Source organism: Ambystoma mexicanum, chromosome 4q (genome assembly GCF_040938575.1).
Source record: "Ambystoma mexicanum isolate Mex_15411 chromosome 4q, UKY_AmexF1_1, whole genome shotgun sequence".
Taxonomy (NCBI): domain Eukaryota; kingdom Metazoa; phylum Chordata; class Amphibia; order Caudata; family Ambystomatidae; genus Ambystoma; species Ambystoma mexicanum.
In genome coordinates, this window is record NC_090928.1 from 105,579,231 (window position 1) to 105,591,820 (window position 12,590).

A 12,590-nucleotide genomic window follows, 5' to 3' on the forward strand; every position below is an offset into this window, starting at 1 on the left:
ACTGCGAATGTCTCACTTGTGTCAGTCCCTCCAGGGAGGCCTGCTATGACATTATCAGAGTTCCTCTCCTCCGGTATGATACGCCTCCAAGCAGTTGCCCATAAGCGGTTTCTTCCTGCATGGCTCGTCTTTGTCTATCTGCTTCTGTTTCTGGGTTCGCGTCCAACTCCACACTGTCTGCAGCTCTCCTCTCCTTTGCTTCTTGCTCTCAGGCGATTTTCAAGTTTAAATATCCTGCACAGCGTATTGTGAACCTGACAGTTAAACCGCACATTGTACTTTGTATTACTTTGATTCCATATTGACACCTTGTTCCTCTTTTTTGTCTCAGTACTTGAGGTTTTCTGGGAGTTGGAGTTCATAGGAAGTTTAGACTGGTTTAAGTTATATTGTTGGACACTTTTGTTTAATTAAGCATCATAAACATTAGATGTTAAATGGCTTTTAGAGGTGTTATGTACATTTGAAGAGTAAATATAGCTCTGTTTGGAAAGTTTAACAAGAGGAGTTTTCATGTTTTTACCACTGAAGGGTTCTGAATAATGACATATCACCAGAGACTATGGAATTAGGGTTTCTTCTTCACAAGAAATGGAAGAATACCACGCCTCTCCTGTTGGAGTCATCACTTCCCTTCGATATTCATCCCCTCCCACATCATCCTCCCTCCGGATACCACACCGAGGGTCAGGATCAGGTAGCAGCTGCCTTTCCCTGGCCATGTGGGAGTAGACTACCACCGGGGGAATCAGTGATGACTCTGCAGGATTCATCACAGTGACCAACTTTCATATTTGCAGCAACCCTGTTGTACATGCAGTTTGAGAGGGATGGTACAGATTGCTTCAAATGGGAGTCCTTGTCCCATAAGGGGGGTCACCCCCGTGAGATACCACTTGCCCAATCCCCTTGGGAGAGTAGTAGGCTCACTGCCCTAGTCTCAAAAGGGGAGAAGGGACAATTTCCTTGGATTCGTCACAACATGGAGGGGGAGGAGGGGCATAGCTCAGGGGCAACGTGTTTGTCTTGAAAGCATGACAACGCAGCGCAACACAGGTACGAATCCGATCCCGCGCTTAGAAACCAATCTCTGGTATTAAATGGGTTATAAAAGAACAATTACAATCCACACTGATTCCAGTACTTATGAAGGCTACCCCGGCTCAGCGGCGAATAATTTGGATAGTGTGGAAATTCCACAAAGGCGCTGGGCCCTAGTTTCCACAGGCCTTGGGTTGAGCTACTTTTGGGCAACTATGTTAGGTTAGTCCCCAAATCATATCTAGCAGTGAAGTACAGGAAACAAAGTAGGGGCTTGAGTAATTCCAAGTACTGCTGTGGGCTAGTGAAAGTGCTTCTGTTTGACCATAGTTTGAAGATCTTCTCTGACCAAGAGGGGGACCATATAGCTCAGTTGGTTTGTGAGATGGAACTTGTGACCCATCACGAAACAAAAGTTGGAGGTGTAGGAGACAGAAAGGGGAGAAGCAGGGATTGGGTGCCGTTCTTTGCCACAGAGAACTCCTAGAAATAAGGCTTGGGGTACATGTTGCAGAATCAAGCAAGATCAATCAGAATATGAGCAATGGTAAAACATTCCGATATCTTGTGAACTTTATGTGGAGACCCCTAATCTGTTGGAACTGTTGAATGAACACTGGCCGGATACTTTAGTTTTGAGTTTGATCCTTGGAGAGGATGTTTGAAATAAAACACGTTTATACATTTTAAGATTGTATTTTTTTACACTTTTTGAACATGTCTCTGTGACGGGTCGGATTGGGAAGCATTCTGCCTAGAATGGAGTTGACAATTGCAGACATGGGACTGCAACTATTTCAGTCAATCAGCTGGTCAGCTCTTGGTCCGGCTTGCCATGGGCGAGTTTTACACATACAGAGGAAAAGCCTGGATTTTCGATAGGCAACTCAACATGCCTCCTAAAGTGCAACAATGTTGGCCTTTTGAAATATAGGTCTGCCAATCCTCATTTAGCAGTTTACTGCAGTGGCCTGCTATAATCCAATTATTGCAAGGTTACCTCAGCCATATATTTATAGGTTTTGTTCATTTTGTAGCTTTATCTCTGCAAAACTCTTAAGTGCGAAAATGCATTAAATTAAACACACAACTTCTTAAAATCTCATCTGCTCAAAGTAAATTACAAGGATTCTAGAGCATAAACAAAAACTGGGCGAGTTAAGGTTACCGTGATATTTTGTATTTTGATTTCAATACAATATATTTTCAAATGTATTGATAACGTTTATTTTGTTACCTAGACATTATTATTTCTGATGTTTGTAGACTTTTGTTTAAGTTGGAATAACCTTAACTCTTTTGTAAATAATACATATTTATATGCGTTCAATCCATGGATTCCTATGCACGCTGCCTGTGCACATGTGCCCTACCTTGAGGATCGTTTTGCTGCTAAGTGCCACGCTGGTGATTGCACTGTACTTCCACCTGCATCAATTAGCATTACACACCGCGGACGGAGAGCGACACAAGTGCAGTCAGCCGCCAGCTCGCAGCTGCCGGCTAGTTAAACCCCCACACTGTTAATCAAAGCTCTTCATCAAAAGATTACTCTGAAAGAGAATTTGTACAAGGTAGTAGGTTGTAACAAGGTAGGACCGGCTCACTTCAGAATCGAAGTATAATTTTGCACATCGTTTTAACAGTCTATCACAAGCGATTTTGGTAAACCTGATTATATGATGCAAGTTACATAGCATTGGTAGCAGCATGAAGCCGGATCAGTTTAGCAGCAACCCCACAAACCTAATTGAGGTTCTAAACTTGCCTCATTGAGTTCAATAAGCAGTATTAGAACTGTGCTTCTTGGCAAAATCATGACATTTTGTGAAGCTTGTTCAGGAAAACTCTTTGCAGTCGACTTGTAGTGATTCTTCTAGAAAACTAAATAGCACCCGTGAAATTGGGCAAGCGTCTGCAGAAGTGTCAACAAGAAGAAATGAGGCATATTGATAACTCCTTTCTAGACATGTGTATAGAGAGCTTCAGAGGGAAACTAACACTGCTATGAACTCTACAACGAAGGAGGCAGTTGAGAGAAGTTTGCTAAACATGTTCAAACCTAATTTATCGGTAACGCCAAACCTCAAAAGAATTGCAAATACCGTACCAACAATATGAGTCATATAAGTGCTACATCCTCAAATTCTAATGTATTACATACCAAACAAATCTCAATATGCTTACAGTCATTACTGGCAGCATGCACAGCATTACAAGATACCCAAAAGAAACCACATCTGTTATTAGAAAAAGTCCTAGAGAGGGTGGAAGTAACCATGGATATGGACTGCCGTGACTCTACCAGGTTACGTTCCAATGTTATAGAGGACCCTGATCAAGTGTCCCCTCTATTAAGTAACTCTAACCTTGTGGAAATACTTCACCAACTAAGTGTTGATAAGATGGCTAGGGGACTACAACCTCTTGGTACAATAGAGGGTGAAAACGACTTGAATCACACTGCAATCACAATGGCCAGCCAAAGGCAACCCTGAATGTGGGGTAGAGGAAAGCATGGCCATAGGAGGCTGAGAAGGAACAAGAACAAGACAATCAGGACACTTTCTTTAAAAAGCCCCCAGAGTTGTAAGCCGTCTGTTCCATCAGTAAATGTAAATTCTGGTGAAAAGGTGTCGGTGATGGAGATCGAGTGGGAAAGTTTGAATTACAAAACAAAAAGCAGTCAAAAAGGAAAAGAAGAGTTAAGATCATGAAAAAGGTCTGGTTGTCCTTGGACAATGGGTATCTCGGGATAAAGATAGACGAGTCAGGTGTGATCAATATGACTCCTGACTGCCAGATTTCTGACCAACTTGTAAATGATCAATGTGGAAATGGACGTTGAGACTTCCTATAAAAGTATTTTCCAATTGGAACGAAAAACTGAAAGACAAGCAGAAAGTGTGAAATATGGAGTCAAACATGGCATGTCAAACCTTATACCCAACTCCCATCATGGAAAGAATAAGATCAGATTGATGGATCAGGATAGAATTGATCAATAGGAGTCAAAGATTTTAACTCTAGTGGCCTTATTCCCTGCTTCTAATAAGGAATTCTTAAATAGATATTTTATTCTGACTTTACTGCACACAATTCATCAGCTACAAGTATTGACTTCTAGAGATGTTGACTTAGTCACTCTGTCTGATGAGAGAGCACAACCCAGAAATGGGTTCCATGTCCATTTTGCATAAACTTATCCTATCAACCTCATAATGAGCTATATCTCGTCCTTTTTTAAATGGGATACTCATTTGAAAAAGATCTTATGGTTAAAGGGGATCTCCGAGATGAATCCTTTGGTATAAGGATTATAAGGATATCATGATATATAAGGATATCATGTAATGTTAGGGGTTGAAAAGTGTATAATGAATGAAATAGACAAATCAAATCTGATCATCTTAACCATATAACACCAGCAGAATAGTTACAGGCAGTATTACAAACTGCTCAAACTAAACATTCATAGCAATCGGCTAGATTTGTTGAACTACCTCTCTTGCAAATACAAGAGGCCATCCCACATAAGTAAATGCAAAGAGGGGCATCATACTTGACCCAATATGACGTTATGTTTTAAGAAACTTGGCTGATGGATGGGATGGTTATGGATGGCTGTAGTTTGATTGTGAGGATTGCTCAGAAAGATCCATTCGACCGCCAAAAGGGCAGATTGTTTATGGGTGCCAAAGTCCATCTTTTATTTGCATGAATATGAAATTGATTGTAAGCACCCAAATGAATTAGGCAGAGGAAATATTATTCCCACAGCCTTTCATTCTAATTCTGATCGTTCAACAAAAGTGCTGTTCATTACAGTGTATCCCCCTCCTCCCACCCAGGAGGGGTGCAGATACATTCCATCATGTTGTATATAACAAATGTTTTTAATGGTTGTTTTGGAATAATATTGAAGGACATATAATTATGTGTGGGAATCTGACCACATACTGCGATATTGCTCATGATTTAAAATGAACATGCAAAATATGGCACTTAAAATGGGTATCATAAATTAAAGATTGAGCAAGGATCAAAATGGCTAAGTCCAGCAGACAATTTTGGCCTTATAATGCTGACAGATATTTATATGAATGATTCAACTCTGGTGTATTCATGGAATAATGATAGATACAGCAATATTGACTACGTATTTATGACTTAAAATATAAAAAATACAGTTAAAATGTCCAAGTTAATTGCTAACTCAAGGAGTGACCATTCTAGTAAAGCAATAAGATTAAATCTGCATCATAGAAGAGCAATTGAATACTAAAGGGCCACTTTACGGTCAATAGTCAGGGAAAATAGTAGAAGATGGAGCTATAACAAAATTCTAGAGATCAATGAATTGATCACAACTGATCCAGTATTATTAGGGTTTTTATGGGGTATGAACGGAAACCTAATGGGAAATAGATTGGCTAAATTGGTGCAATTGGTTGGGATGAGTGGTACAGGAAATCATTGGACCATGCAAATGCAAACTATAAAATGATTACCATCAAATAGCAACAAAGAAAAAAGAACTCAGAAGAAGTATTCGTAAAATGTATAGTTAAATCGGTTTGTTCGTCTGATAATTGTTTGCGGCTAACTGTTCGAAATAAATCTGTTCGCATTCGAACAATTACCAGACCAGGAAACAACCCCAATCCCTCTTCACATCCAACCTAAATGCACCCACCCCCAAGCCTCCTACCCTACCTACCTGCTTGCAGCTTCAGATCAGTCCCTCGAACGAGGCTCAGAACCAATGCTGCAGGGTCCCTTTTTCTTATTTTTCCCTTTTTTTTTGTTAACATATTCTTCTGCATGATACTCAATTGATAAACTCCCAGTGTTGCAGAAAAGGGACTTTCTTAAGAAAAGGCTCTAGCAGTGAGTTTATCAATTGAGTATCATGTAGAAGAATATGATACCACAGATATGAGCACAGAAAAACAGGCAGATCATGATCCCTGAACATGGTCAGAATGACCGAAATGCATTGGATTGGATTATTTGTCTGTGCCTTTTGATTAAAAAATCTTTTGTATGCAAATGAAAGTTTAGTTTAAGTTCAATTTTGCACATTATATTATGATTTGAAATGTTTTTGTAAAAAGATTGAAAGAACATTGAGTGGCTAAAAGCATTTTTTGATAACAAACATTTGGTCTGCAAGCAACACAAAGACATCCTTCCAATTTCTTGGGGTAGCACACCCAAGAACATTTCACAAAAGGTTTATATGAGAACCATAAATACGAATAAAGAAATGAATGTGTGGGATGCAAGGGATGAAATGGCAATTAAGTACTAATGATCATGGACCCCTGCATCCAATTTAAATTGTTGGTAATATTACACACTTGGTCTTTTAGCATACAATTGGCAAAGTAGTTTTTTTGGGTTCCTGCCCTTGTTCCAGTTTAAATGCAGTGTGAAATTCCTGTGAAAATAGGTTGCATTGACCAGATGGTGGTTTTTCATTTCTGAAAAGTCTCAGTTAAAATATATATAAACATTTTGGAGGAGCTCGCCATTCTCCATTAAATTTTAACTACTGGACTGAGTTGTACCATACCAACAAAAGGCACATCTGCAATACTTTTTGTCCAATTTCTTTATTATTTATGCAAATCCATCCAGTGGTTTTCACAAGATGTGTTTTCAATGGAAGCATATTTTCCTTTGTGGGAAAATGAGTAGGCGGAAAACCTCTTGTTTGTTTTCTTAACATCTGAAGAGTTTAAGGAGATTTCCTCCGAAATGTCCAGTTTGGTGGGGCACCAGCCACAGATTTGTTTGAAAAAAATTTAACTGGAGACTGGGGCTCCAGAGGAGCTGCACCCAGGCTACACGTGCCTGACTTTGGAGTGCCACACTATTGGTAACTTCCCCCATCCCCTCCCCACTGATGGCTGACATTGAAACTTGGCAGTGAGTTGGATCCCGGCTGGCTTTACATTAGATACCAGAATTCCCTGCAGCCTGGTACTTACCAGAGGGATTCAACCCTGTACACCTGAATCCAATCAGCCTCCCTTATGATTGGGCATGAAATCGCGGTAGGAGGATAAGACCTTTGTACTGTTGAGCAGATAGCAGCTGGGACTCAGAGGTGGAACCCTGCCACCTCTCTTTTGGCTTGCACATATATATATATCACTCTTCAAGGTTTTTTTATTTGAATATGTTCAGGGCATCATAATCCAATAGTTCCGCTATTATGCCCTGGGTTCACATGCATGCACATGAATTTTCAAATGTATGCAATTCCTATTTTCCAATACTTTATGGAGAAAAAAAAAATGTGATAATTTTTTTGATGATTGTCCCATTTCCAAACTAGTTAAGGCAGATTGATCCCCCATTCACCCTGTCAACACTTTGTGTGCACATGTGGCAGGTGAATTATTGATAGAATGCCTAGTCAGCACTTTTGTTGTTAAACTACTATGAATTTATCTATTTGCTTTGCCTCACTTTGTTCATAGGATCTTTTGCACCGGCGGACACGGGCACTTTCAGATTATGAAAATTCCAATAAAGCTCTGGATAAAGCCAGGTTAAAAAGTAAAGATGTGAAGCAGGCAGAGTTACAACAGCAAGAGTGCTGTCGGAAGTTTGAAAAGCTTTCCGAGTCTGGAAAGGAAGGTAGGTGTTTGCGAGCAAGTAAAACGCCTTACTGTGTGTTTTATGTGTGTTATAACGTGCAGCAGTACAATTGCTTTAAGACGTGTAAATTGGGGTTGGCAAGAGACATTCAGAGCGGAGTCTGAAGGCCACATTTCAGAAACCTGACGGGAAGGAGGGAGTGGCAGGTAAGGAGCAAGCAGGTCTGAGGCGAGTCGAAGGAGAGGCGGGGGAAGAGCAAGGTGATTAAGGAGGATCCACTGGTAAACCAGGAAGTTGCATTCCAGATGATGACTAGGAAGAAGGATAAAGAGTAAATGAGAGGGGAGAGGAAGTGTTTAGTGTGCTTGGGAGGTTGAAAGGAGAGATATCCTGGGAATGGGAAAGACAAGGAAACTGAACAAAGAAATCACATATTTCCAAAAGCATTGACCAGGTTCTAGCTTCTCAAGTTCTGTGGGGGTCGGGGCTAGATCTTTAGCTTCAGGGCATCAAGTTTTTGAAAGTGGTGTTTTGCAGGTGCAGAAGAATATGAAAGGATAAAGGTTGTCCAGGGTTAAGATTTCATGGACCATGTGTGCCCAGTGTAGAGGTAAAAAACTTACCATGAATTGCGAAAGGCAGGTGCCACCATCTGAGCGTAAAGTAAGGAAGCTGAGCAGAGTGGTGAGGGAGGGCGAGTAATTTGAAGCAGTGTTGCCTACTTACAATTCAAACATGGCCGCGTGTTCATTGGCCTATTCACACAAAGAGGGATGGGCAAGAAGATGATGGGGATCAAACATGATGCATGCTTGTACAGTTGCTCATCTGCCGATCTTCACGGGACGAGCGAAACGGACTCAAAGCTAGGCAACTGGATTTCCCTAAAAATTTCACTTGCTCACCTACTGGTAGACACTAATCCGCAATTGCTAGGATGGCAGTGCTTTGAGTAAGACACATTATAACACACATGACCTTCAATAAGGCAATGTTCACAAAATATGTTGTGGAAATAGTTATTTATCTTCTGTGAGGGCAAGCAATGCTGTGCATGTTACAATTAAGTAAACTTTTATGAGAGTCTTTGTGTTTTGAGAGTTTGTTACAGTCTAACGTCCTACATTTAGTCTGGATTACCACTCTGGTGTCTGGGGGGTGCCTTCATATCCATATTCATTCAGAGGTCATTCCCTTATTTGAAATTGTGTGAAAGACTGATCAGGAGGATAGTCCTGATGCTGCCGAACCCCGTTCACCCCCACTCCAAAGTTAAACATGGTCCCTTTGTTTGAAGGATCCATTGCATAAGCCAGCTTTTAAACTAGGTAATCTCTTGTGGTACCAAATGCTGCCGCCTAAAACTGTTGAAGTTAGAAATACTCAAATTCACCATTGGCAGTGCTGATGTCTAGTTCTTTGGTGACTGCTTCGGTGGTGATGACAGGAGCTGCAGGCAAGCAGGACTATGGAAGACCCTCTGAACAGCTACCATAACAGAAGGCAAGACAAACTGTTGAAGTAACTGTTTCATGCTGCTGTGCTGTTTAGTTTGTATAGTTTCTGTTCTGGAAGATGGTCACAGTTATGCAAGAAATGGTCCCTCCAGTACTTGAGTTTGTAGTTGCTTGGTGCTACAACACTTCTGTTGTTTTTCTGTTCTGTAGTGGTAGGCATTGGGATCTCTACATTGCTGATATTCAGGGTTGGCCTATCCTCTTGCTTCTTTGTGTCTGATCCACACAGGGATAAACAGCAAGGTTTCTTCTAAGAGCAGGGGCTAATTGCAGCTTTCATATCATTTGTGCATGCCGGTTTAAGGAAAAGGAGGAACAAGTCATTGGTGCCATCTAAGGTCCAGGGACGATGTAAAAAAAAAAAAATAAGCCCCATCCCAGACACATTAACATCACTGCGCACGTCATTTTGGAGACCTATGCGCCTGTGATCATGACATCAGGGCCTTTCTTGGGTATATTGAGTGCCGACAATTTTAGCCAAAAGACCAAAATTCTGGCTTTTTTCTCCAAGGTAAGTCTGGACTGAGCAGTAAGGTAGATATTAGGACATAATGGTGGGTGGTGTGTTAGTATAGTGAACTTAATGTATTGCACTCAAAATACTTACACAACACATGAGCTTAAAATTCTTATTTTATAAGGCCTTTAAATCTTTAAACCTTTTAGGTAAGGATATATCCCAAAACTCCTGAGAGAAATATACATGGAGTTTGTGATTTCAGAATGAGATCATCCACACTATACACTCTAAACAGCAACCGTTGCCTCAGATGACCACAGACCAGAATAATTGATTTAAGTTGTTTTATTATTTTACATAAAACATGTTTTGAGAAGGCTGGGACGGTTGAAACTACAGTGTCCCTGTGACCCTCTCGACCTCCCCGTGGACTCCCTCCATACTGGCACTGACTTCTCCAACCATAAAAATGTCCTCAAAGTAATCTAGCGCAAGGGAACCCCTTCTGTCTAATTCTTCTCTAGCAGTCGAAATCTAAAGGCCGTGTCCTTTTCGCTGTCTCTCTGTGGGATATTTGTATGGTGTATGTATGTATGTATGTATATATATATATATATATATATATATATATATATACATGCACGCACTCTCTCTCTCTCTCTCTCTCTCCGCTCCCCCCCCGTTTGTCTGACTCCCCTCTTTCTATCTGCCTTTGCTCTTCTCCCCGCTCTCTCAATTCCTATGCCTCTCTCATCTGTCCCTGCTGCTTCACTCTGCCCTGACCATTACTCCCAATGCCACCTTGTACTATCACCACTCTCCTACCATACGCTCTCTACTAATTCCGCTCTCTGTCCTGCTTTAAACCCTCTTATACTTCTCTTCCTCTCTATTTCTCTCACCTGTGCATTCCACTCACCATAGTACTCGACAGGCACCATCCTCTCTCGCACACAATACCTTACCTGGACTCTCTTGGAACACTGCCACAGTCTCCTCAGCACTCTGCTCCGTGCCTGGCCTTTTAGTCCACCACTGATTCACCTGACCGCCACTGCACACCTTCCACTCTCCTCTGTGCTGGTTGTCCTATTATAGCCCAGCCTTCTCCTTCTAAAGCTTCTCCCATTGGTCTCCTTGGTCACATGCTCCCTTTGGCCAATATCTGGCTAAGCTATCTCTGAGGGTTGCAACCTGGTTACAAACTGTGTGGCTTTTTAGCTCATTTTAACTCATTATTAAAAATGTATTTTTAAAAAATTCTCAGCGGCAGAACCCCTGCCCCGAACCTTCTCTCTTTAGTTAGTTTGGGCTCCCTTGCTACGCTTGGTCAGACAACACCCCCTTGTTTCTAAATTGGGTGAAAGATGTAAGCTTTGATTAAAAAACATACTTGCATCTTTCGCCTAGTGCAGCATGCACGTTGCCCATGCAGCGGCATGATCATCATGGCCATTGCGCAAACGTGATGGTCCAGGCCGGCCCTGTGTGTGGCACGTCCTGTGCTTTGCAGATCTTGAAGAGGTGCCGGGGGCCCTCAGTATGGCTCGCAAGGGGCCCCCCAAATGTTGTGTTATGCCACTGAGCTGTAGGAAAGCTATCCTTACATGATATTTTATGAGATTTCAGACTTGTGACCTGAATATAACCCAAAGATTACAGAGTTCTTGCTTAGGCTCTAGAGGCCTGTGGCCTGGAGGATAAACATAGATTGCATTAGCAGGTGCATGAACACATCTATGGGGGGGGGGCGACCTATGAAATATGCTGCCTCTGTACTTTAGGCTATATTTGGCATAATGTATTATGGCAGCACCTAAAGAATATGGGTCTTTACTTGGCATATGATTACTAGACCTGACATGTGCAGCTATAATTGGTATAAGATGGCAGTGAATGGCCCTATGAAATATACATGGTAGTGCTCCTAGCCTATGTTTGTACTGCTGGGTCTAGCCCTGTCATACCATGACCCCCCCTCCATGGCATTCAAGGTCATATTTGAAATGTGGTTGGTATTTAAAAGTCTAAAGTCTGCTTTAGTATCGATTTGGTATTTTATTAAATGCAAGCTTATGTATTTTTTTACACCTGTCAGTCCAGTCATTTCAGGTGATGTCATTGGAGTTAAATGTCAGGAGATGTTATTTCATGTGATGTCATCAGGGTCAAAGGTCACGTGACATCACTTCCTGTGCTGTCATTGGATTTGTGATGTCACCTCCGCTACCCTTGGCATTTTGGTGAATTGACGTCTGTGCCCTTGTTGGTGCTTCAACCACTGGGAACAATCACTCGACCTCTGCTTGAGGATCCATGCTTTCCCAGGCCTTCCAAAGTGTCCCTGGACCAACCGGTGGAGTGACAAGCTCTTTCCTGGGCTATCTTGCTGCAGGTAAGTAAACGCACTCAATCCCAGTCCTGACGCTAGTCCTTGGAAGGGATACTTGACTAGGCTTCCTCTGGCCAAAGTCAGGAAAGAGGGTTTTAGGCACAGGACCTTATGCCCATGTGACCCTATGAAGTACATGGGGTCGGGGGGGTGGGGGGAGAGGGCCAGAAACAGGTAGGTTAACTTACCTCTCTAACTCCGATTTCTCCAGAGACCACTGCTGGTGTTTCAGAATCTGTTGGGTACACAATCTTCTGCGTTTGGTCCCAGGTCCCATTGAGGAAGACCTAGTGGTTTCTGGGTGTAGAGGTCACTTTTGGACACATGATTTAATTTTTGATCCGTCGTGGTGCTTGGGAATCTGTTCAGACTGCTTCCAGTAGAACACCAAAACAGGTAACGATGAAGACCTCTGCAGAACAGATGACCTCAGGACACCCCCAGGAATCTAAGGAGTGTTGCAATATGAGTCACAAGGGTCCGATAGTGACTGGCGATCTTCAATGGACTAACAAAGGAGCAGACCCAGAACCACTTCTGTTCATGCACAAAGGCTGAAAATGCA

General features: G+C 41.9%; 1 protein-coding gene across 1 annotated transcript in view; it reads left to right on the forward strand.

Annotated features, from left to right (window-relative positions):
* Positions 1-12,590, forward strand: part of SNX5 (sorting nexin 5) — a 361,295-nt gene that overhangs the window by 304,690 nt on the left and 44,015 nt on the right. The window contains exon 11 of the mRNA XM_069607548.1: positions 7,533-7,692. Within this exon, the coding sequence (XP_069463649.1) occupies positions 7,533-7,692 (160 nt within the window). The remainder of the gene's footprint in view (positions 1-7,532; positions 7,693-12,590) is intronic.